This window comes from Schistocerca americana, chromosome 8 (assembly GCF_021461395.2).
Source record: "Schistocerca americana isolate TAMUIC-IGC-003095 chromosome 8, iqSchAmer2.1, whole genome shotgun sequence".
NCBI classification, from domain to species: Eukaryota; Metazoa; Arthropoda; class Insecta; order Orthoptera; family Acrididae; genus Schistocerca; species Schistocerca americana.
In genome coordinates, this window is record NC_060126.1 from 144353072 (window position 1) to 144380239 (window position 27168).

At 45.1% G+C, this 27168-nt stretch overlaps 1 protein-coding gene across 1 annotated transcript in view; it reads left to right on the top strand.

Moving 5' to 3' along the window:
• Positions 1-27168, top strand: part of LOC124545632 — a 602686-nt gene that overhangs the window by 560439 nt on the left and 15079 nt on the right. The window contains exons 7-8 of the mRNA XM_047124578.1: positions 14814-14928; positions 15079-15129. Coding sequence (XP_046980534.1) covers positions 14814-14928; positions 15079-15129 — 166 coding nt within the window. The remainder of the gene's footprint in view (positions 1-14813; positions 14929-15078; positions 15130-27168) is intronic.

Below are 27168 nucleotides of genomic sequence, written 5' to 3' on the forward strand. Positions count from 1 at the left end.
GTTTGACCTATGGCGGGGCCAACTAGCGGGCCAACCATAGCGCCATCTGGTTTCCCCCTTCAAGCTAGACAAGTTTCGTCTTTGTAGTTTTTTCGTTTGACGCTTATTTCGTGAGATATTTGGCCCAGTCACGATCAAGGGACCATCCTGAATAACACATGTCGAGGGACGCGGAAAACGGTGCAGTTGCTGTTGTGATGCAGAAACAGAGCGATTTATCTGAAGTTCAAGAGGAAATGGTCATTGGCTTTCGTGCCAAGGGTGGAAGAATTTCCGTAACGGCTAAATTTGTAAAAAATTCTCGTGTCGCCGTGGTTAAAGTATACCGTATGTGGCAAAATGGCGCTATCCAAAACAGGCGGCAAACTGTGTTGCACCATGAACCATAGATGACAGAGATGAGTGACAGCTGCAGAGATGTGTACGGACGAATAGTTGAGCAACTACTGAGCAACTGACTGCCCAGACGGATCAACGGGCTACCAGTGACCGTTCAGTGAATTTTGCTGCGTGTGGGCCTCTGCAGCTGGGGCCTGGTTCGTGCACCTACGCTGACTGCCGTTCATCAGCGAAGAAGGCTGGAATTTGCACTCCAGTACCGCAACTGCACGTCTACTGCACGGGGACAGGTGGCATTTCCAGATGACACATGGCATCTGGTGTGTACGGCGGGAAACATCTGGCTTTTTCAGATTAATCACGTTTTAAGCTCAATTGGACAGATGGTCGTTGGCGTGTACGGCCCTGCAACAATCATCGGAAAGATCCAGGCCGTAGGAGGGAGCGTTATGATCTGGAGAATGTTTTCATGGCGCTCCCTGGGCGATCTCGTCATTCAGTGCATCAACGCAAGTATGTATCTATCTTTGGGGATCATGCCCACCTATTCATGCAGTTTATCTGCCTTAATAGCTCTCGAAAGCCTTCAAAGTCGATTTTATCGAGTGTTTTGGGGAACTGCGTCTAACTGCTTTAGCCTTCTCAGTATTGAGCTTAGGTTTTGTGAATAAAAAGTTTATATTGGTGCTCACTGCGTCATTCTGGGAAAAAATAAGACCGAAATACTAAATTAAAAATTGTTTGTGATTTACCAAATTTTGGGGCATATAGGCTGCATCAGGATTCAAATAAGGTTTTTACCCTAGTAATTATCTGTTTTCAAAGATTGATTTGATGGATTTTATATATAAAATGACAAATGAAGTACGTAAATGTATGTATGTCGTTTTTTATTATATCTGAAAACGCAAACACAAAATGATTTTTTTTACAGAACTGCATAATAAAAAAAAAGTTCCCAGTTCTTTTCTGTCCGTCCCCGGTAACTGAATGGTCAGCGTGACGGATTGTCAATCCTCTGGGCCCGGGTTCGATTCCCAGCTGGGTCGGGGAATTATCTCCGCCCAGGGACTGGGTGTTGTGCTGTCCTCATCATCATCCTATCACCCTCATCGACTGCAGGTCGCCGAAATGGCGTCAAATTGAAAGACCAGCACCCGGCGAACGGTCTGCCCGGCGGGGGCCCTAGCCATACATACCATTAAATAAATAAAATAAAGTTCCTCTTTTCTGTGAAACAGAGATCTATTTTGTATTTCATGTAATGTTCAAATATGAAACTCTTACTACATCAAGGCAACCCCCATCAGCAATAACTAATCTGTGTGTTAATCATCTCAGGCAGGTATGTGACACTGAAAATCCTTGCTGTTGGTGAAAGCACAGGCTTCGGTGTGTTCGGGCGTTTCCTCATTGAACATGCGTCATCTTTGTCATCGTCCCTTCTCTTCAGCTTCGCTCTCTTCTTACTGTTGCATTCTGTCTTCTGAATGTGAAACCCAGGCCGTATTGTTGTGGGGAAGTAAATACAATATTCATCCCAACTTCCTCTCAACATCCAACAAGTTACAAATAAGCAGCATTCCATCACACGATCCACTGTCTCCGCTCTATCCCAATGTCTCAGGAAGACTATGACGAGGAAGCTAACAAAGAACAGTTGCCACAAGTTATGAGTTTGAATCCAAAATTATTGTCAACATTCTCAGTAAAAGAACTGAAGAAGCATGCCAGATCCCTGCTACACCCAATGAACAACGTAGGTAGACCGAAAAGGAAATTGTGCAGGTTACCTTTTGTAGGAAAAATTTCTAACAAGATGAGCAAAATTTTAAAGGCAAAGAGTTTCTCCGTGTTTTTCTGTGTCCCGCAGACATTAGGTGGATGTTGATTCAATTCAAAAGATAAATAACTGCCCATCAAGAGAAATGGGGCTTATAAGACGATCTGCAAAGAGTGTCAGCGCTGCTAGGTAGGGCAGACTGGGACATCAATCTGCACTGCGCTTAAAGTACACCATAGAAGCTAATTTTTTAAAAAAGCCAGATTTATCCTTCGCCGAACATTGCTTAAACCAAAACGACAAATACTTAACACATGTAGCAGTCCTACACACAGAGGGAGTGGGTGGAAAGCTCATTGAATTAAGAGTATTAAAAATTTAAAAAAACATGGGGATATTCCACCATCTCCAATTGAATGAGCAGGCTCAGTACAATTATTCACACCTTTAAGACGATGTTACCTCTACAGAGCAGAATAAACCTGAAAGTCATAAACAGAAAGTGGAAAAAATTTCTGTGCACACAGCTCTACTCCACTGTATATTATTCATAGTTATCGTAAAAGTTGTCCTAAAGAATGTTGTAGAAAATAAATATCAGTGTCAAAATTCTCAACAGAGACAACCGTTGTGCTAGGGATATTCCGAAAGTAAGTTCCGTCTTTGTTTTTGAAAGAGAAGGTGGTACACCAGATGACACAGATAAAAGTCATATCAATCCACCCACACCTATTGCTGGTTCAGCGACGGAAGATCCATCAGCGGAGTACGATGAAGCTTTCGTAGAGCGCCGAAGAAGGGAGAGTAGCATCAGAACGGAGTGTCCGAGGTTATTCGAGCTTACACAACGACTACAGACGGACATGTACCAACAACATGGCCGCCAGTGGAATTGTGTGCTGGTATCCGGTATGTATGGACACATGGGGCTACTGTGTCCGTCATTCATGAACACCTATAGGCCGTCTATGGTGAAGAGGTCATGTCTCGTCAAATGGTTGCTCACTGGTACTGTATGTAGGAGATGGAAGGTACAGTATGTAGGATGAAGATTGAAATGGGCATTCTTCCACATTCACGAATGGATACAACATTGCTAGAGTGTATGCGACAATTCGTTGCATACAAGGAAACGAGTTTTTCCAGAGTCGTCTCTTCAAACTGATTGCACCCTACGACAAATGTCTGAGTGTCGGTGGCGATTATGTCGAAAAATACAGCAAGGTGAATAGTTCATGATGCCACAGCATATTTGTTTTCGGCAATAAATTTTCCGCGTAAGAAACAGTGACGAACTTTACTTTTGGAACGTCTCTCGTAGTTTAAGTAAGGACTCGATGTGTTAAGAAGTTGACATGTTTATCTTTGCTTCGTTGCAATCTTCGAGATCAGTTGTTGACTAGAAAATGGGCTTACAACCGGAAACCTAGGTAGCACAGTAGCAGTAAAGTTTGTGGAACAAGATAGTTAATTAATACAATACACAGTGTTTCACGAACAACCCACAGTCCGCCCCGATAGCTGGGTGGGCAGCGTGACGGATTGCCGTCCTACGGGCCCGGGCTCGATTCCCGGCTGGGTCGTGGATTTTCTTCACTCAGGGACTGGGTGTTGTGTTGTCTTCATCATCATTTCATCCCCATCTGGCGCGCAGGTCGCCCAATGTGGCGTCGAATGTAATAAAACTTTCCCCGTAGGGGGCTTCCCGGCCAATGACACCAAACGCTCATTTCCATTTTACCAACAACCCGCAGCTGAATCAGTTAAACAAATAGTCCCTAATATAGCATATGCAAATTACTAAAAACAAGCAGAAGTTGCCTCTATTTCTCGAAACTATGTGATAAAGGTAGTCACTATAGACACTCAAGACATTTTATAGTATTTGTCATATTAACATTGTTATTTCTTAAATAACCGTGATTTAAAAAGGTGTTGTATTTGTAAAACAATGCTGTGATGTAAGAAAGGGCCTGGTGGCCTTAAATCATCGTAAATAAATAAATACAAATATGGGAACATCGGGGGAGATGCATGTTTCAACAAAAATGTAGATGCTAGGGAAGCCTGCAAGTTGCGCTGTTGTATCTGACTACAACACTTGTACAATGTTCTCAGTAGTGTCAGCCGTGGTCAGAAAAGTGTTCTGTGTACATTAAATGTATGCTTAGTTGCGAATATGGACAACCATCAGCTGTAGAACAGAATGAAGACAATGAAAATTTGTGCCGGAGTGGGATCGGAACCCGGAGTTCTCGCTTATCGCGAGCGGTCGCCTCACGGCGACACCCAAGCTTCTATACGTCGTCAAGCATGCATCTACAACCTGTACTCGTACATCCATTATGTACGAGGGTAAGTTAATTATTATCCGCAAAAAAGTTATAAAATTTTATTGTAATCAAATAGGAAACTTACAAGAACATTATTTTTCGAAATAGTCTCCTTGAGTTTCAACGCACTTGGTCCATCGTTGTACAAGCTTCCTGATGCCCTCATAAAAGAAGGTTCTCGGTTGAGTTGCGGGCCAGGAATGCACCGCTTCTTTCACTGCTCCGTCCGAGGCAAATCGACGGCCCCTTAATGCATGTTTGAGTGGACCAAACAAGTGATAGTCAGAAGGGAAAAGACCGGGATTATATGGAGGATGATCCAGTATTTCAAATTTGAGTATCTGGAGCGTTTCAGCAGTATGGGCAGCAGTATGCGGACGGGCATTGTCGTGCAACAACACAACACCTTTTGACAGCAATCCTCGGCGTTTGCTTCGAATTGCAGGCTTTAGTCTCTCAGTAAGCATCTCACCGTAACGTACACTGTTTATTGTTGTGCCCCTTTCTCCATAATGTTCCAGTACTGGACCTACTGCGCCCCAAAAACCGTAAACATCAGTTTTCCTCCGGACGGTTGGGTCTTGAACTTTTTCCTGCACGGCGAATTTGGATGTTTCCATTCCACACTCTGCCGTTTACTCTCCGGCTCGTAATGATGGATCCATGTTTCGTCACCAGTAATGATCCTGTCTAAGAAGTTGTCCCCTTCGTTACCATAGCGATCCAATTGTTTTTTGCAGATGTCCAAGAGCGCTTGTTTGTACAACTGTGTGAGTTGTTTTGGGACCCATCTTGCACAAACTTTATGAAACCCAAGTCGGTTGTGGATGATTTAGTAGGCAGAACCGTTACTAATTTGCAGACGATGTGCCACTTCGTCAGTAGTTAATCGTCTGTCTAAGAGAATCATTTCACGTGAACGCTCAATGGTTTCATCATTTGTGGTGATAAACGGTCGTCCGGCTCGTTCATCGTGCGAAACACTTGTGCGACCATTTCGGAATTTTTCAATCCATTTGTAGACACTCTATTCTGGCAAAACACTGTTACCGTACTGTACCGAAAGTCTTTGATGAATTTCGGCCCCTGATACGCCTTCCGACCACAAAAAACGGATAACTGAACGTTGCTCTTCTTTGGTGCAAATAGACAGCGGAGCAGCCATGATAAACAGCACGGTAGCGATAACGAAACTAACCTAGCAGCTTGAAAATTGCAGAGATATAACAACAAATAAACAATGCATGCGTCATCGACGTAAAACAGCAGTACTGCCAAAATAAACAAAAATATAACTAAATTGCGGATAACAATTGACTTACTCTCGTATATTCCCATACAGGTGAGACGTTTTGCTTGAAAGTCTCTTATCCGGTGCCGGTGTTTGTAGTTATGAGTGCGCTATCTCAGAGCTAAGTGAATTCGATCGTGAGCAGATTATTACTTCTCGTATGGTTGGTGCTTCCGTAACCAAAGGAGCCGAAGTGTTTGGTGTTTCAAGAGGCACAGTATCAAAGATTTATAGTGCAGTGTGACGGGAAATAAGAGGCCTACAGCGGGAAAAGTCACCGCAGCGCTGACTGTCGTACTTGCAAATCCTGTCACACCAAAACAACGCGAAAGGAGCTCCATAAGCAGGGCGGGCTGAAATTCCAAAACAATTCATCAGTGATGCAAATGCCTGTAACAGGAGAACGTGGTGCTGAAGCCACAAAACCAGGACTACGGAGCTATGGAAGAAAGCCATTTGATCGGATGACTCGTATTGCGCTTTGTTTCCAACTTTTGGCCGCGTTTACATCCAAACAGTGAAAAATGGAGGGCGTTCGGTGTTGATTTGCACAGTCACAGTGTGGCATTCCGCGGTTACTCTGCAAGCTTGCATTACTGCCAAGGCTTACGTGAACATTTTGGCTGATGAGTTCCATCCCATGGTACGAGGGTTGTACCAAAAGTAAGGTTCCCAATGAGCTATAGCCTTCAGTTGCTAGGCTAAATCCGACAACAGTGCCTTGTGCAGTGATTCCCCCACCCTCGAGCCCGCCCGCCGGCGATTCGCTACGTAGCTGAGTGTTGGTTGGGCAGCCGTCAGAGAGGGAAGTGTTGATCGCCGCTCCCGCCAAGTGCGAGGTTCGAGCAGTAATCCGGTTTCTCCACGCAAGAATGTTACTGCCTGTGGAGATTCATCGGCAGCTGACTGAGGTTTATGGTGAAGAGTGCATGTCCGTTCAGCACGTCCGCCAATGGTGCAGGGCTTTTGCTGAGGGTCACGCGGAAGTTCACGGTGAAGAACGGAGTGAAAGACCGCCGGTTTCGGATGCAATTGTCCAGAAAATCAACAGTGAGCTGCTCAAAGATCGGAGGGTAACTGTCCATGAACTTGTTGAACGCATTCCTGAATCTTCCGACGACACAATTCAAAGAACTTTAACAAAAACGTTGGGTTATCGTAAGGTGTGTGCTCGCTGGGTCCCCCGGATGCTGACTGACGGACACAAGGAGCAACGCCTCGACTGTGCTCGCAAGTTTCTTCAACAATGTGAGGGAGAAGTCAACAAGGAGAAGTTGTTGGACTCTATCATCATGGGAGATTAAACGTGGGTGTTTCATTACACCCCCGAAACAAAAAGACAATCTCGTCAGTGGCGTCACTCCAGTTCACTGCCACCAAAGAAATTCAGACGAACACAGCCGGCAGGAAGGGTTATGGCGACTGTGTTTTGGGGTTGGAAGGGGGTACTCCTCGTCGATTTCATGCAATCTGGGACGGCAATTAACTTAGACAGATATTGTGAAACATTGGTCAAACTCCAGCGAGCAATCCAGAATCGCCAGAGAGGACGACTGAAGGAGGAGTAGTGCTTCTTCACGACAATCCTCGAGCCACATCGCTCTTCAAACAAAGAAGCTTTTGAAGAAATTTGTGTGGACTGTTATGCCCCATCCCCTGTACAGCCCGGACTTAGCCCCCAGCGATTACAACCTCTTCCCCAAGCTAAAAGAACACTTAGGTGGCAAACGGTTCAAGAGCGATGATGAAGTTCGAGCAGAGGTCACACGCTTCCTCAGCGGGTTGGCGGGAGACTTCTTCGACTTAAGAATACAAAAGCTGGAGCACCGTCTTCAAAAGCGTGTCGAGAAAAATGGAGACTGTTGAAAAATTGAAAGAAATGTAAGCTTTTCAGCAAATTATAAATTAATAACAATAAACAATGTTTTCTATTTGTAAAAAATATAGCAACCTCACTTTTGGTACAACCCTTGTACAATGTCTGTCACCTAATGGTGATGCTGTGTTTGAAGACGCCGGGGTTCTTGTTCGTCCAGCTCGCATCGTCTGGAACTGGTTTTGTGAGCACGAGGATGTATTGTTACATCTCCCCTGCCCACCAGTCAACAGATCTCAATTTATTAAGCCTTTGTGGTCTACCTAGGAGAGAAGGGTTCATGATCGCTATCCAACTCTGTCATCGTTACCAAAACTTGCCATTCATTTGCGGGAAGAATGGTACAAGATACCCTTGAAAATCATTAAGGACTGTATTTATCCATTCCGAGACGACTGGAAGCTGTTTTGAATGACAACGGTTTTACTACACCATATTGGGCATGGTAATGTGTGGTGTTTCTCTTGTTTCCACATTTTTGTCCGCCTGTTGTATATGCTACGTAGCGACTGAGGAGGCAGAGAAAGTAATCTCTGAGCACTGGCCTTGAAATACTTTGACTGCGAAGAGAGTTTAAGAGGGCCAGTCATTTATATCCCCTTGATAGACTGACAAAAATGGCGGTGGATCCAACAGGTTATAGAGGGTGTTCCAAAAATAATGACCTGATTTTGGACGGTTGTTGAAACATGGAACGTGCCTTCAAGAACATGCATGTTGTGTGAATGGACGTGGTGTACAGTTTCAGAAAATCGCTGTCAGATATCAGTCATCGCGTCTTCTCAGTTTACAGACAGTCAGAAATCAGATGGCGTCCGCACAACAGAAAGCGTTTTGTGTGCTGCAGTTTGCAAAGAGTGAGTCACTGATCGCGGTCCAGCACGCCTGTCGTCAGCGTTTTGATACGAATCAGCTTGCACCCAAATACATTTGTCATTTGGATCGCCAAGTCGAAGAGACAGGATGCTTGTGTAAAGGTAAGAGTCCGGGTCGACCTCGCATTTCTGATGACGTGGTGGAAAGAATTCGGCAAATGTTTGAGTGGAGTCCACGAAAGTCTACTCACAGCGCAAGCAGAGAACTACCAATCCCATATACGTCTGTCTGGCTAGTTTTTAGGGGTCATTTGGTCTATAAACCATACTGATTACAATTAGTGCAAACTCTTCGGGTTGGTGTTAGAGGGAAACGAGTTGACTTCAGCAATACTGTACTAGAGGACATGGAAGACGATACATTTTTACAACGGTTAATTTTCAGTGATGTAGCAACATTTCATGTTAGCGGTAAAGTAAACCGACATAACGTGCGCATATCGGGGCTGCAGAACGCTCATTACATTATCGAGCTCGCAAAAGACTCAACTAAAGTGATGATTTTTTGTGTGCCATTTGTAGTGAAAAATAGTACGGTCCCCTCTTTTTTCAGGAAAAAATAATGACTGGAATGGGCTACCTTCAAATGCCGCTGAACTGGCTTTTTTCACAACTCCGATAACTTCATTTCGAGCAGGATGGAGCTCCTCACGCTAGCACAACAACATACCTCAATGAGACTTTGCCTCAACGCTCGACAGGGCGCAAGGGACCCCCAAACACAGCCCTGCATTCTTGTCCTCCAAGATCGCCAGACGTGACCCCATGCGATTTTTTCTTTTTTATGTCAAGGAAATTGTGTTCGTCCCCCCTTTAGCTCGTAGGATAGAAGAACTGAAGAACAGAATAACACCCGCCGTAACTTCTGTAAAAAAATGGTTCAAATGGCTCTCAGCACTATGGGACTCAACTGCTGAGGTCATTAGTCCCCTAGAACTTAGAACTAGTTAAACCTAACTAACCTAAGGACATCACAAACATCCATGCCCGAGGCAGGATTCGAACCTGCGACCGTAGCGGTCTTGCGGTTCCAGACTGCAGCGCCTTTAACCGCACGGCCACTTCGGCCGGCTAACTTCTGTAAAAGCAGATGCATTGCGTAAAGTTTATAACGAATTTAGCTGTTGCTCAGATGTTGTTGGTGCTGCTGCTGGTGGACATATAATGCATTTCTAAAAGCATAACTAAAACTTTTAAGATTTTGTGGGTATTTTGCAATGCATCCCATGTTCGCAGTATGTTTTTATCAATAAATATGGAGTTTTGAAATCAGGTCATTCTACTTGAAATATCCTGTATTTCTGATACCATTTTTACTCTTTTAAGATACAAATCATAAGCCAGATGTTTCCGATGAACTGCGATCGATGAGCAAAGTATCCAGAAAAAATGTAAAGCAAACGATTTTGTGTTAATCTTATATTATGCGTACCTATTTGTTGTACACAGGTATGCCTCAAATGATATAAATGTGAAGAAGTCAAAAATTTACTGTCGTATAGAATTCGTTTAGTATAAGCAGAACACCGTGCTGTAGCAGAGAAAAGAAGGAAAGTGCTCCTACCAGAACACAAAAAAGGCGAATATGTTCCTCATCAAAAGTCTCTGATAGAAAACTGGGGAACGTGCAGACTCAATCGTCATTCCGCCTTCCTCATTAAAGATTTTGTGGTGTGAACATATTGGCGCTTTTTTTGTTCCGGCAGAAAGTAGCGGAGAGAGAGTGACAGTTGAAGAGAGAAGGCAGTGTCAATGTGAGAGAAACAGAGTGGAGACATAGTGGCAGAGAGAACGTAGAAATAGAAGAGAAAGGGAGATGGATGAAGGCAATCGCAGTGGGAGCCAAAGAGAGAGGACGTATTGATGGTCGGTGAGAGACAGTGGCAGTAAAGCAGAAAGAATGACGAAAGGAGATAGAATCAGTGGGAGCAAAAGAGAGAAGAGACAGTGGAGATGAAAAATACAGATTAATAGAGACGATACATTTGCTTGGGGGGGGGGGGGGGGGGGGGGTTGGACGTTTCCACCAGACCAGCAAACGTAAACATACAGGTGAAGAGGACTCATTTTGGACAGAAATACAACCTTTGACAATAAAGTTCGTTGAATTGTCCTGTAATATTAAAGTAGATGAACTATGAACTACAGTTACAGTACTCTCCTTCGAAATAGTTGCCTCCCATAACTATGCACTGCTTAGCTCTGCGATACATCTCCTGGAAACTTTGCACGAAACCTTTCTTTTTTTGATGGTGTTCAAAAGTCGCGTCACGTGTCGTTGGCTGTCTGGAATATCGTCAAGTCTCTTTCCTTTCAAGGCGAGTTTGAGTCGAGAGAATAGGAACAAGTATGGAGGATTGAGATCTGGCAGGTATGATGGATGTTCAAGTTGCACCACCCCCTTTTTTGGCCACGAACTATTTGACGATATTGGCTGTGTGTGGGCGCGCGTTGTCGTGAACAGAAAACCAGGAACCTTTTGTTCGTACTAGGGTTGTATGAGACGGGTCAAAATTTCAACATATCATGCAGCGTTCAACGTCGTTCCCTCAGGTAGAAATTCCTTGTGCATAATGCCTTGACTATCGAAACAAGGTGATGACCATCTTTTTTGTGCGTGACTTTTCGGCTCTGACCTTTTTCCGACGAGGTGATGGTGGAGAACGCCATTCCATGCTTGGCCGTTTCGTTTCATGGTCGTACCGGAGACACCAGGTTTCATCCTCAGTGACAATACGGATCAATAAATTGGGGGAGTCACGTCCACCGTTTCGACAAAATCCTGTGAAGCCTCTAAACGTGCCTGCCTCTGATCGTCGGTCAAGTGATGTGGCACAAGACGACAACACGTTTTCCTGTTCCCTAACTCCTGGCTAAGGATTTGTCGCACGGATTCACGGTTCATCTGCAGTTCATCCGCTATCATGCGCACAGTTAGTCGACGGTCGTTCGTGATTAATGCCCTCAGTTCCCGCTACGGGGATTGTCAGAAACACTTTCCCGGCCTCGTCGAAAACGGGCGAACCACTCGTACACCCAATTCAGAGGCATGGCTTGGTCCCCATAAACACGTACCAGCATTGCATGCGTTTCTTTCGGTGTCTTGCCAAGCTTAAAACAATACTTTAAATTGATCCTTTGCTCGTTCATTGTCCTATTCTTAGTTCAGAACCAACGCACAAAACAAGCACTTCGTCCAACAGTTTTAACACGGAACAAACACGATGCTCAACTGAACTACGGAGGGGGCAGGTTGTCAACACCGGTCGCTACGCAGGTGAAGCGTTCTGAGTCGCCATTGTTGCCCGATCCACCGTTCTGACTTCATTCACCGAACTTTATTGTCAGAGGCTATATATACTCTGAAACGTTCCCGTCTCCTCTATATCTCTTTTGTTACGCAACCTTCCCTTCTACAATAACCTACGAAACCTTCCCTTAGGATTTCTATCTCTTGCTTAATAACAACAAATGAAATCTTCCCTTTGAAATAGTCCTCTTCCTCAATACTAGTAAGTGCAATCTTCGCATACAAATATAAATGCTGCTTATTACAAGTGATTTGCTGATTATTTCGACGAAACATAGAATGTGTTGTCGTCGTGGCCCTCAGTCGTTATCTGCAACAACACAAAACTGTTCCTTACCTTTTTTACTGTTACTGTATCGCCATCTGACTGCTTCATCGAACTGCGACATGAATATACTTATTCTGTTTTGCTATATTAGCTGCTGGTGGGCTGTCATAATAAGTGGCTGTATTTATTACCAAAGCTGACGTTATTCATTAATAGCAAAGTTGACGTTATTCTTTAATTAATTTGACTGAAGTTACATAATTCATAGTTAAACTTTTTCTTGACAACATTAAAATTTTGCAGAGTTTTACGTTGATGGTTTTTGGGATGGATTATAATCAGTAATGCAATATTGCTGGCAAAAATTAATTATATTCTGATAACGATTCTTCAAATATTTACTGTTGGTAATGAAATGATTTTACAAACGTTCAAATGGGACTTACTTTTTACAATAATCTTACAACTAGCATTGCGCAAACATACCTTCTGTAGTCTCGAGTTTCTAAAACAAGAAATAGTTAAATAAAATTAGTTCCTCTTATGATGATAGTTGGGGGTTGATTTCGGGGGAAGAGGCCAAACTGCGAGGTCATCGGTCTCATGAGATGAGGGAAGGATGAGGAAGGAAGTCGGCCGTGCCCTTTCGAAGGAACCATCCCGGCATTTGCCTGAAGCGATTTAGGGAAATCACGGAGAACCTAAATCAGGATGGCCGGACGCGGGATTGAACCGTCGTCCTCCCGAATGCGAGTCCAGTGTGCTAACCACTGCGCCACCTCGCTCGGTTGATGATAGTTAGCTGATGTCTCTGTACAACCGTTTATAACTCTTGTAAATCATAGCTGGTGGCTGGCAGGCACACCGCTCCTCTCAACCTCTCGCTTCAGACATGTTACCGACTCGCTTCACATCTCGCTTACTACTGACTTCCTACGAACGCTAAAGTGCGGTCTCTCCCACCAACAATTCTGGTGCAGACAATCCCTGCTACCATTACAAAGTGTACCAATGCGCGGTCTTTCCCGCTCTTTTCTTAAAATGTATCCATACGCTATCTCTCCCGCCCTTTTTAATATTATATCAATGTGCAGTCTCTCCTGCCAACAATACTTTGGTGCAGACATTCCCTGCTACCACAATTTTTTTTCCAAAATGACAAATACACTGCTGGCCATTAAAATTGCAACACCACGAATAGGACGTGCTACAGACGCGAAATTTGACCTACAGGAAAAAGATGCTGTGATATGCAAATGATTAGCTTTTCAGAGCGTTCACACAAGGTTGGCGCCGGTGGCGGCACCTATAACGTGCTGCCATGAGAAAAGTTCCAGCCGATCCCTCATACACAAACAGCAGTTGACCGGCGTTGCCTGGTGAGACGTTGTTGTAATGCCTCGTGTAAGGCGGAGAAATGCGTACCATCACGTTTCTGACTTTGATAAAGGTCGGATTGTAGCCTATCGCAATTGCGGTTTATCGTATCGCGGCATTGCTGCTCGCGTTGGTCGAGATCCAATGACTGTTAGCAGAATATGGAATCGGTGGGTTCAGGAGGGTAATACGGAACGCCGTGCTGGATCCCAACGGCCTCGTATCACTAGCAGTCGAGATGACAGGCATCTTATCCGCATGGCTGTAACGGATCGTGCAGCCACGTCTCGATCCCTGAGTCAAGGGATGGGGACGTTTGCAAGACAACACCCATCTGCACGAACAGTTCGACGACGTTTGCAGTAGCATGGACTATCAGCTCGAAGAGCATGGCTGCGATTACCCTTGACGCTGCATCACAGACAGGAGCGCCTGCGATGGTGTACTCAATGACGAACCTGGGTGCACGAATGGCAAAACGTAATTTTTTCGGATGAATCCAAGTTCTGTTTACAGCATCATGATGGCCGCATCCGTGTTTGGCGACATTGCGGTGAACTCACATTGGAAGCGTGTATTCGTCATCGCCATACTGGTGTATCACCCGGCGTGATGGTATGGGGTGCTGACCCGTGGCTCAACCCTTCATTCGATCCCTGTGAAACCCTACATTTCAGCAGGATAATGCACGGCCGCATGTTGCAGGTCCTGTACGGCCCTTTCTGGATACAGAAAATGTTCGACTGCTGCCCTGTCCAGCACACTCTCCAGATCTCTCACCAATTGAAAACGTCTGGTCAATGGTGACCGAGCAACTGGCTCGTCACAGTATGGCAGTCACTACTCTTGATGAACTGTGGTATCGTGTTGAAGCTGCATGGGCAGCTGTACCTGTACACGCTACTCAAGCTCTATTTGACTGAATGCCCAGGCGTATCAAGGCCGTTATTACGGCCAGAGGTGGTTGTTCTGGGTACTGATTTCTCAGGATCTATGCACCCAAATTGCGTGAAAATGTGATCACATGTCAGTTCTAGTATAATATATTTGTCCAATGAATATCCGTTTATCATCTGCATTTCTTCTTGGTGTAGCAATTTTAATGGCCAGTAGTGTATTAATTATTCCTACTTAATCCTATCAATAAAATATAAACATCTTTCATAAATTGTGGTTTGACAATAGACAATAGAAATATATACGTCTTACAACCTTAAGATGACAAAATAGGTTTGATCCTTTGACTACGAAGGAAGTCGAAGAGGGTCAGTCTTTTTTGCCCCCTTGTCTGGCAAAAAGAGCGGAGGATCCAACTGAGTTACGCATCGTAATATTCATCCCGACAACTGCGGTGCCGGCAGGTGCGACGGACCTTCCGGGTGGCGTGGGCGCGGCGGACGCGGTGGCAGCGTCCCGGACGCCGGTGCTGTTCAACAAGTACGCGCTGGACCGCGAGGAGAGCACCCGCCGCGAGCGGCCGGCGCTGCGCCTCCCCCACCGCCGCTTCCTGTCGCAGGAGCCGGAGCCGCCCCCGCGCGCCGAGTCGCCGCCGCCGCCCACGCCCTCCTCGGCGCCGCCCACCGGCCCCACGGCCGCCACCGCCGCCTCCAGCCGCCTGCTCGATATCCCGACCCCGCCGCCCATGCCGCCCTCTCCCGTCGGTTCCACCGCCACCAGGTACGTCCAGTCTATGTGCGGCTTAACAATTGTTGTATCCTCTACTCACGTGTGTGTTCTACATCCACCGGGTGATCAAAAAGTCAGTATAAATTTGAAAACTTAATAAACCATGGAATAATGTAGATAGAGAGGTACAAAATGACACACTTGATTAGAATGACATGGAGTTTTATTAGAACAAAAAAAAAAAAAACTTCGCAAAATGTCCGACAGATGGCGCTGGACAGCAAAACGTCAGTGACTGCATATGACAATCGTGTATAAAAGGAGCTGTAATGAGAGAGAAAATCCCCTCTTATCGACTTTGATCCTCCCCCCCACCTCCTGTGTCCTCTCCTTTAGGCACCCTCCCTCCCTCCCTTCCCTTCCCTCCTCTTTCCTTTCCCCCCTCCCTCCTCCCCTCTCCACCGGGCTTCCCCTCCCCCTTTCTCCCTCCCCCTCTCTCCTTTGCCCATTGCATCTCTGCTCCCCCCTCTCCCGTACCCCTTCCCATTCCTCCTCCTCCACCTCCTCTCTTGGCAGGTCCCCGGACTCGTACACGCTCAGTGAACATTCGCGCGCCGGAGATCATCGCCGTCAGTGTTTCGTGTGTGTGCCTTCGTTTGTGTGTAGTGTTGTTCGCCGCCACGCCCCCACCGTTCACGTGCCGTCGCCATCATCCATGTTCTGTGCATCGTGTCGCCCAGTGTTAGTGATGTTTCTCGTCCAGCGTGAACGGCTCCATGTTTTTTCGATTTTTAGTGTCTACATTTTTTTGCCCACCGTTTTTACTGTCTACTCTGTGCCACCTTTCTGTACTACTTGTTGTAACACTCAAGGCTGAAGAGCGGCGTATTGTGCTGCTGCCAGCCCGCCTTTGTATAAGGTGTTAAAATCACAATAAAGAAAAAAAAAAAAAAAAAAAGAGAGAGAATCAGATGCGCCAGCAGTCGCAGCATATTGACGTTACCTGAAAAGGCGCTTTTAGTGAAGCTGTATTATCAGAATGGGGAATGTGCTAGTTCAGCGTTACGATCCTATCGCCGTAGGAAGGGATTTGAACGGCTAAAGGTCCGTTGACAAATGCAGCTGTGGCGAGAATGATTTCGAAGTTCGAAGCCACGGGTTGTTTAGACGATAGACCCCGTAGTGGCCGACGGAGCACAAGGCGTAATGCTGCTGAGACAGTCCAGGAAGAAATGGAGACTGTAGTGGGTTCGTCTATGCACGGCGAAGTCAGTGCTCGTGCAGTCGCACGTCGCACCGGCATTCCATACACTACTGGTTGGTTGGCACTGAGGCGTACCCTCCGATGCTATCCGCACAACATCCGTCGGCATCATGAACTGTTACCTGGCGTTTTAGTGAAGCGGAGGGCATTTGCGGTGTGGGCGTTTCAAAAGATGGCGGAAGATCTTGGTTGAGTAACGTGTTGTGGACCGACGAAGCTCATTTCACGCTCCGAGGGTCTGTCAACGCCCACAGCTGCCGAATGTGGGCTACCGAAAATCCTAGAACTGTCGTGGAAACTCCATTGCACGACGAGAAAGTCACGGAATGGGTTGGATTTACCACATCTACCGTTAGCGGGCCTTTTATCTTCGAGGAAATGTGTGATTCTGGTTTTGTAATTGATACCGTCACGGGTGACATGTACGCCGATACGTTACAGAATCTCATCATCCCCAGCCTGGATGATAGACACCTGCTGGAACGTACGATGTTTATGCACGATGGCGCTCCACCCCATATTCCTAGACGCGTGAAACATCTCTTGCGTCCGTTGTTTGGTGATGATCGTGTGCTCAGCCGCCACTTTCGTCATGCTTGGCCTCTCAGGTCCCCAGACCTCAGTCCGTGCGATTATTGAATTTGGGGTTACCTGAAGTCGCAAGTGTATCGTGATCGACCTACATCTCTAGGGATGCTGAAACACATCCGACGCCAATGCCTTACCATAACTCCGGACATGCTTTACAGTGCTGTTCGCAACATTATTCCTGGACTACAGTTATTGTTGAGGAATGATCGTGGACATATTGAGCATTTTCTGCAAAGAACATCATCTTCGCTTTGTCTTACTTCGTTATGCTAATTATTGCTATTCTGATCACATGAAACGCCATCTGCTGGACATTTTTTGAACTTTTGTATTTTTGTGGTTCTAATAAAACCCCATGTCATTCCAAGCATGTGTGTCAATTTGTACGTCTCTATCTACATTATTCCATGATTTATTCAGTTTTCAAATTTATACTGACTTTTTGATCACCCGGTACATCTAAATCTACATGGATACTCTGCAAATCACATTTACGTGCCTGGCAGAGGGTTCGTCGAACCACCTTCACAATTCTCTGTTATTCCAATCTCGCATAGAGCCGCGCGGAGTGGCCGAAGGTTAGACGCGCCATGTCACGGACAGCGCAGCCCCTCCCGCCGGAGGTTCGAGTCCTCCCTCGGGCATGGGTGTGTGTGTTGTTCCTAGCATAAGTTAGTTTAAGTAGTGTGTAAGTCTAGGGACCGGTGACCTTAGCAGTATGGTCCTATAGAAATTCGGACGCAACCCAGAATCCTCCCGAAACCATAAGCAGGTAACAGGACCGAATCCTCCCAAACTGACACATTTGTTGTATTATAGACAATAATACGATTATCTCTGCCATGTTCCTTATCTCCTTCCCCTACCCCTCCCATGTTTTAAACAAAAAATATTGACTCACTTATGCAGGCTAAGCGCGTGACCTTGAGCGGGACTTCGTTGCTGGCGCTGTGCCGGCTGGACTTTATCTCAATAAGATAAAAGACAAAACTTTTAAACATTCTCACAATACACGCGAAAATTTTTTACATCTTCTACTGTAACTTCATATGCTTACCTTTGCCTGCTTGGAGTATTCGTATGGTTTAGAACTGCTACCTTCTTCAAACGGGAGGATTCGGTGCCATCGTTTTTCAGACCCTTGCGGGCTTGGGAGGATTCGGTACCATTTTTCTGACCGCAGGAGGATTCGGGGCTGCGCCCAGAAATTCACACACATTTGAACAACGATCTCGCATAGCGCGCGGAAAGGACGGACACCCATATCTTTCCGTACGATTTCTCATTTTCCTTATTTTACCATGGTGATCGTTTCTCCCTATGTAGCTCGGTGTCAATAAAATATTTTCGCATTCGGAAGAGAAAGTTGGTCATTGGAATTCCGCCGCAACGAAAAACGCCTTTGTGTTAATTATGTCCACCCCAGATCCTGTATCATTTCAGTGACACTCTCTCCCCTATTTAGAGATAATACAAAACGTGCTCCCCTTCTTTGAACTTTTTCAATGTACTCCACCAATCAGCAGCACTATTCTAAAAGAGGACGGACAAGCTTGTTGTTGGCAGTCTCCTGAGTAGATCTGTTACATTTTCTAAGTGTCCTGCCAATAAAACTCAGTCTTAGGTTAGCCTTCCCCACAACATTTTCTGTGTGTTCCTTCCAATGTAAGTTGTTCGTAATTGTAATTCGCCGGCCGCTGTGGCCGAGCGATTCTAGGCGCTTCAGTCCGGAACCGAACTGCTGCTACAGTCGCAGATTCGAATCCTGCCTCGGGCGTGGTTGTGTGTGATCAGGTTTAAGTAGTTCTAAGTCTAGGGGACTGATGACCTCAGATGTTCCCATAGTGCTTAGAGCCATTTTTGAATTGTAATTCCTAGGTATTTAGTTCAATTTACGGCCTTTAGATTTGACTGATTTATCATGTAAACGAAGTTTAATTGATTCCTTTTAGCACTCATGTAGGTGACCTCACACTTTTCGTTATTTGGAGTCAATTGCCAATTTTCGCACCATACAGATATCTTTTCTAAATCGTTATGCAATATGTATTGACTTTCTGATGACTTTATTAGTCGACAAACGACAGCGTCATCTGCAAACAACCTAAGATGGCTGCTCAGATTGTCTCCCAAATCGTTTATATAGATAAGGAACAGCAAAGGGCCTATTACGCTAGCTTGATGAAAGCCAGAAATCAGTTCTGTTGTACTCGATGATTTTCCGTCATTTACTACGAACTGTGACCTCTCTGGCAGGAAATCACAAATGCAGTCACATAACTGAAACGATATTCCATAAGCACGCAATTTCACTACAACCCGTTTGTGTGGTGCAGTGTCAAAAGCCTCCATAAAAGCCAGAAATTCTCAAAGTAGAAACAAGTCGAACCGAAGACTTGGCTGCCGCTGCCTCCAGGTGCTGGCTTTATGATGAAGCTCCTGGTTTAGCTCCGTACACCAGACCCTCCTCCAGTTGTTGACAGCGACCAACCCATGGGCCAGCCACACCAGAACATGGCATGCTCGGACGAGGCACTGTGACAGGGCTGACAGTGAACCTGCAGGCTTGCTCCCTCTGCCCGCGACGTCTTGGCGCTGGCTCACCACATACGGCCAACCGACTCGGCTCATATTTGGCAGGTCGCTTGTGCACTGAAGCACGCCCCGCGTTTCAAATGGTGGAGGATCCTTAAACTGTTCTCGCGTTGACCGTGCGCCCTGTCCACCCCACGTACCTGGTACTCCCGCGGCGCCGGCCGCTGTGACGGAGCGGTTCTAGGCGCCTCAGTCCGGAACCGCGCTGCTGCTACGCTCGCAGGTTCGAATCCTGCCTCGGGCATAGTTGTGTGTGATGTCCTTAGGTTAGTTAGGTTTAAGTAGTTCTAAGTTCAAGGGGACTGATGACCTCAGGTGTTAAGTCCCATAGTGCTCACAGCCATTTGAACTCGCGCGGCGGTAGTATTATTTTTGCTCCACACTGCTGCTGGCTTGCCTGAAATTATGTATATAAACATGCAAGCGGCTTTAGGAAAACCACTCAACACAACACTGTCCTACGTTCGGTATGAACAATTATATTCTGAGATGATAAGAAAATAGCAGGTTGCACTGTTTACACACCAAGTCGTATGTGTTGATGCCAACTAACATTCTTGCTAATTTGAAGAGAGGTCATAATTATCATTCCATTATTATTGTACAGTATTCTTGACGATATTAATGTCTGTCAATGTTGTACTTTACGCTGTCAGACTTACTCTGGCAGAACCTTCAGTGGTAGATACACAGGCAATGATGATGATTATCTGTCCACAATTATCACTTGGACGAGCGTACGCATAATCGACACGACGCAGGCGATTGTTGATGATGCGGAAGCCGAATGGTCGAACGAAAATTCTTACGCTTGTCACGTACATGGAGATACCTGGTACCAGTCCTTCTTGACACTTGTAACAATATAACACTTCATAAAAGTTAATTTACAGTTCACAATTCTCACTTGTAGGAGCGTGCGGGTAACCGTCACGACGCGGCTGATTGTTGATGATGCGGAGACGCGATGACCGAATGCATGTTCTCACACTCGCTACAAGACGCTGGCTGGCACTTGATTGCCCTCCTTTGTGGTAAACTATTTTTACTGATTCACATTAGTTTCATTCTGGGAGGCCGAACACGACGCTTGACGATTGATGTTGTACGGTACGACACGCAAACGAGCGGATACTCAAATACGTCATCGGCGGCACCGCTCATACTTAATTACTTCTTTACGCACTTTTCACTGAATCTACTTCCGTATCTCATTACTTCACAATAATAGTACTTGCAGGCCACTCTTGAACTTCCATATTAATGCCTTTCCCATGCAGTGTACAACATAGCACCTCCGTGTCCCGTGCTCGACTTTGCAATGCAGCCGGTCGCAAAGATATTCCGCAGCCAAGTCAGCGATATGACAATATGCTTACAGCACAACCTAAAATGAAAGATTCTAGAATAATTTGGCTCAACAGCCTATCTTTGAGAAAACTACCCCTTAAAGTTCGCGTCGTGCAGTCGACTCAAAATTAACGAGACCGATAGATAACTGGAAATTAAGCGTCTTTCGTCAACATATGTGGGGTGCGCAAATCCTTATTTCCCTAGAAATAGAGGACAGAAATTTTTGTGACTGCCGCTTATGTACCCATAAGGTAATAGCTGTTCAACGAAATCGCCACTGTTGTAGCGACCAAGGCGTCAGTCGTCGAAGAGAAGAATCTTTGATCAACTTCCAGCTGTATTCTACAGTGTTTTATTTGTGTTTGTACCCGTTTCTATATTCGTAGGCATAGTAGGTTTAATAAGGTAAGCAAATCAATAGGAAATGATAAAAACATAGGCAAATAGATTTCTCAAACGATTTAGATTAGTAAGGAATTAAATATTTAGCGCTAGTCGATTTATAATGTCTCTTTCATTCAGTCTGTTACAGTCTTCCATTTCCTTCAAACAACTATATAGGCGGTGCGTGTCATGTGAACATTCGAAGCAAATACACTCGCGGGACCAAGAACATCTAACGAATGCAATCGTCACGTAACTACTTCGTACCTTCCGAAGATTCGGAAAAAAGCAAACGTGGTTTACATTTAAAAATATTTGTTTTTGGAATTAATTTTGATGCATACCACGCATACGATAAAATTTTCTCAAAATTTGGTGCTGAAAGCTATTAATTGCGCTTGAATCGTTATTGCAAGCACTGGTATGTTTCCGGAAGCAGACTGTAATTTTGAAGCCTCGAAATAAAGTTTTTAAATTGGCGGTAAAATAAACACCACGTGGCTGACACACAGGTGTGCAATTTTGCGGTATTACATCTAGCCTGTAAGTCAGTTGACCCTCATCATCTATAAACATACTCCCACACACGAAGTTGTTTGTCCACTCCAGGTATCCAATGTAAGAAAAAAACGCGTTATCAGCAATGTATGGTTTTAAAATGTTCTCAACGTATTTTTTGTAAATTGAATTTCTCTATTTCCCGGATTTGGAGCAAGTGAAATAAACATTTTTTAAAATTCCGTTTAGGTACTGACCCCTTCTGTACTCAGAGGACCAAATTAATCACCCGCTTTTCTCTTATTCCATAAAGTGCGTCGAATGCTCGTCTTCGCAGCAATCTTTCTTGCAAATACAACTAGGCGTTCTTTACTAATCCAAGTCGGTTGATAAATTTATTTGCCTACTTTCTTATAATTCCTCATTGATGTACTTACCTTATTAACCCTCCTATTCCTACCAGCGTGTGCCGGCCGGTGTGGCCGAGCGGTTCTAGGCGCTTCAGTCTGGAACCGCGCGACCGCTACGGTCGCAGGTTAGAATCCTGCCTCGGGCATGGATGTGTGTGATGTCCTTAGGTTAGTTACGTTTAAGTAGTTCTAAGTTCTGGGGGACTGATAACCACAGCAGTTGAGTCCCTTAGTGCTCAGAGCCATTTTTTTGAGAATTTTCGCAACGCACTGTTAAGTTCTGAATGGAATGGAAGATACTTAGCTTAGGAGTAGTACATCTACATCTACACCTACATTTATACTCCACAAGCCACCCAACGGTGTGTGGCGGAGGGCACTTTACGTGCCACTGTAATTACCTCCCTTTCCTGTTCCAGTCGCGTATGGTTCGCGGGAAGAACGACTGCCGGAAAGCCTCCGTGCGCCCTCGAATCTCTCTATTTTGCATTCGTGATCTTCTCGGTAGTTATAAGTAGGGGGAAGCAATATATTCGATACCTCATCCAGAAACGCACCCTCTCGAAACCTGGACAGCAAACTACACCGCTATGCAGAGCCCCTCTCTTGCAGAGTTTGCCACTTGAGTTTGCTAAACATCTCCGTAACGCTATCGCGCTTACCAAATAACCCTGTGACGAAACGCGCCGCTCTTCTTTGGATCTTATCTATCTCTTCTGTCAACCCGACCTGGTACGGATCCTACACTGATGAGCAATACTCAAGTATAGGTCGATGGCCGAGCTTAATACACCCAACTAATATATGACCGGCGTGGGCCGAAATTTCAGAGTACTCTGCAGGCATCTTTGAGATTCGACCAGGGCAGTGGCACAAAGTCTTGCTTGCCAGCAGACCTCCTTCCCCTAACTGTCTGGCCATCTTTTGGCGATTACAGGTTCTTCCACCAACTGGATGCGAACCGCTTACCTCTTTTTCGAGCTCCAACACTCTAGCGTGGCCGGCTGCGGTGGTCTAGCGGTTCTAGGCGCTTCAGTCCGGAACCGCGCTGCTGCTACGGTCGCAGGTTCGAATCCTGCCTCGGGCATGGATGTGTGTGATGTCCTTAGGTTGGTTAGGTTTAAGTAGTTCTAAGTTCTAGGGGACTGATGACCTCAGATGTTAAGTCCCATAGTGCTCAGAGCCATTTGAACCATTTGAACTCTAGCGTGCGTTGGCAGCTTCAGTTGCGCAAACCGAGCAAGCTTGTATAGTGGTGGATGGCAGTTCATATTCTCGTTCCTACCATCTAAAATAGGATATTTAGTTTCTTCCAGAAATCGCTTTAGGTGGATAATGGGTTTATTCCCTCTGAAAAGACACGGAGGATCCCTTTCCCGTCCACGCCAAATCTGAAATTGTGCTTCGTCTCTAATGACCTCGTTGTCGACGGGACATCAAACACTGATCTTCCTCTTCCACCGTCTTCTGCTGCGCAAATTGTAAACACAATCAGGTCCTCTGTAATTAATGAAGCCGTGACAAAACGTGCAAATATTGTCGCCAATCATCTTGGTGAGCGCTCATGTACAGATGTAGGTGATATATAAGTATTAATTGTATTTCTCATGAAGCATTAGCTTTTCTAAAATTTCAAGACCTCGTCTGAGCCTGAATGTAGAAGTAGATATCTTGTAGCCGGAGGACTTGATACACAAATTAGCAGAGGATCCTAAGTTAAGTATTCTGAGATCGGAATAAATATTTTAGATTGAACGGGTGGGCAATGCATAGAAGGGGCGCGTCTGTAAACTGCTTGTGCTTCTGTCGCATCGATGTTCGTCGGGGAATGGACGATTATGAGTAAGAGTCGAGTAACTGGCCTTTTCGACTGTTTAAATCAATCAATTAATCACATCGATTAATTATCCTAGTAATGCAGTATTCGATTAATTGTCACGTATTTACTTTTAGGTCTATAAAGCATTTCTTTAAAACTATTTTTTATGATAAAAAGATTTGTTCTAAGAGAGTTAAATCGATGCTATCACTCCTCTATTTCTCTTTTTGTAACTAACAATAGTTATTCAATTTTGTGAAATGCATATTGCAATTTTTTGTTTTTAGCTGAAATGTATAAATATTTAACGTTCATAAGTAAAGCAAATTAATATCGTTGTTTTTATCACAGCTACTGAAGTGAGTATGCTTACAAGCACCAAAATTTTTCAGGAAGGGAACTGAGGGACACAATTTACGTAATATTTTTCCCCTTAGACTCGAATGGCAAGCTGTTGCTGGAAACAGTCTTTCAGATGGAACAGTGGAAGCCACTGTTCCCAGATATTTACGAGCCGCACTAAGCAGAATATTGCCGCCGTGTGGTGAGAGGAACTGAAAGGGGGGATGTTTACTTATTTCCGCCCAGTGCTGACAACTGACAGGTTCGGAAGCCTCGTACTGGTCAGTAGCTGTGGTATAAATTACAACTTAAGCTACAACGTTTGGTGAAAACACATCAAAGAGACTTTCATCTTCAAACACACTTGTTGCGTTACTTTTCTGAATTGACACACACCAGACGAGACTTCGCCACGCTACTTAAGAGCGTCTACTATTAGATTGCTGATATTGGCAGGAATCGTGAACAGAACGCAGTCGACAAGAAAACCTTCCGATATGTGCCGACGTTAACGATGAGTTTTTAGGGAATAGTCCAACTTCCTTCCGTAATTAAGCTATAGACAGCAAGTCAACACTCGACAGGTTAACAAAAAAGCAAAAAATTGATATCATTAATCGTAATGGAAATCGATTATGTAAAATTAATTGACGTGGAACAAATAATGGAATATCCGTTATCGTTTACCAGAATAACTAGGATCTATCTATTACTTGCAATTAATCGCCCATCGTCAGTTGGTGGCGCTACCATAATAAAAAAAATGCACTACTGTCTGTGATGCGTGAGTTCAAATTAATGGTTGATTGTCGAAGATGTTGCATTATTCGTTATAAGACTTCGTAGACATGCATTTAATTTATGGTGGTGGAGACTGTACATCCTGTTTTCTTCGAGATTATCCCATTTCGATGTTAACGGCCGTGAGCGCCTCAATAACCATACCCTCATCGTTGAATTAGGAGAGGTTGTGGCCCATGGACAGTGCAGTAGTTGCATCTCGCTTGTTTAGATATTTTTCCTATCAGTGGCTCAATAGGAAAGTGCCAGGCGGTGGATGTAAAACTCTCATATGAAGATGGTATCTGTTCTTTCGGACGTGTCCGAAAGAACAGATAGCATCTCCATATAGTTAAGGCTAACCGGCTATTGACCTTCTTCTTCTGTGCTGGATGCACACGCATTGCCCGAACTCTTACGGGACTCGGTAAGATTGTCTGCCGCGAGTAATGACTGTAATGGGCAGGGGCACTACGATTGTAGTGTGTGGACATTAAGTTGGGGATGTGGGTCTCACGGAGAGCGTGCAAGGGATAAATCCCTGCAGTCGCACTATCCTCTGTGACCTTGGTGGCTCAGATGGACAGAGCGTCTGCCATGAATGCAGGAGGTCCCGGTTTCGAGTCCCGGTAGGGGCACACATTTAAAACTGTCCCCGTTGATGTATATCAACGCCTGTCGACAGCTTAGGGTCTTGATTTAATTATCATTTCATTCGTAAAACTATCAGGTTGGATCCGCAGTCAGTCTTGGGATTTTCATCTGTCACTTTTCATTTCTTTCGCCTTTCGCTATGTTTGTCGATCTGAAAAATGCCGAGCTGCATTGTCGTTTTAAATCCACGTTAAACTGTAGGCGCCCTCATAAGTGGCTGAGAAAGTTAGTTCAAAGCAGAAATCCAACTGTGTAACGCTTCTTAAAATAGGACCGTCCGTAATAAAGCATGCTACGTCTACATCTATATGACTACTCTGCAATCCACAATTAATTGCCTGGCATAGGGATCATTGAACCATCTTCAAGCTATTTGTCTACCGTTCCACCCTCGAATATCGCGCGGGAAATCGATCACTTAAATCCTTACGTGCGACATCTGAATTCTCTAATTTTCTTACGATGGGCGCCAGCAAAATATTTTGACATTCGGAGGAGAAAGTTGGTGATAGAAATTTCGTGAAAAGATACTGTCGCAATCAAACACATCCTTTGTTTCAGTAACTGCCACCTCAATTCGCGCGTCATATCCGTGGCAATTTCTCCCCTATTTAGTGATAATACAAAACGAGCTACCCTTCTTTGAAATTGGTCAACCTTCGGATTGAAAACAGCATTACATATTACTGAAATTAATTCAGTTGTACAGGATATGACATTTATTACAAAATGATACATAATACGCTGACGAGCCAAAGAAACTTGTACACCTGTCTAATATCGTGTAGGGCCCCCGTGAGCACGCAGAAGTGCCGCAGCATGGCGTGGCGTGGACTTGACTAATGTCTGAAGTAGTGCCGGAGGGAGCTGACACCATGAATCCTGCAGGTTGGTCCATAAATCCGTAAGAGTACGAGGGGGTGGAGATCTCTTCTTAACAACGCGTTGTAGGGCATCCCAGCTATGCTCGATAATGTTCGTGTCTGAGGATTCTGGTGGCCAGCGGAACTGTTTAAACTCAGAAGAGTGTTCCTGAAGCTACTCTGTAGCAATTCTGAACGCGTGGAGCGTCGCATTGCCCTGTTGGAATTGCCCAAGTCCGTCGGAATGCACAATGGACACGAATGGATGCAAGTGATTAGGCAGGATGCTTACGTACGTGTCAACAGTCAGAGTCATGTCTAAACGTATCAGGGGTCCCATATCACTACAACTGCGCACGCCCCACATCATTATAGAGCTTCCATTACCTTGAACTGCTGACATGCAGGGTCCATGGATTGATAAGGTTTGTTTCATACCCGTACACGATCTTCCGCTCGATATTATCTGAAACGAGACTCGTCCGACCAGGCCATGTTTACAGTCATCTACAGTCCAGGCAAGGCGTAAAGTCGTGC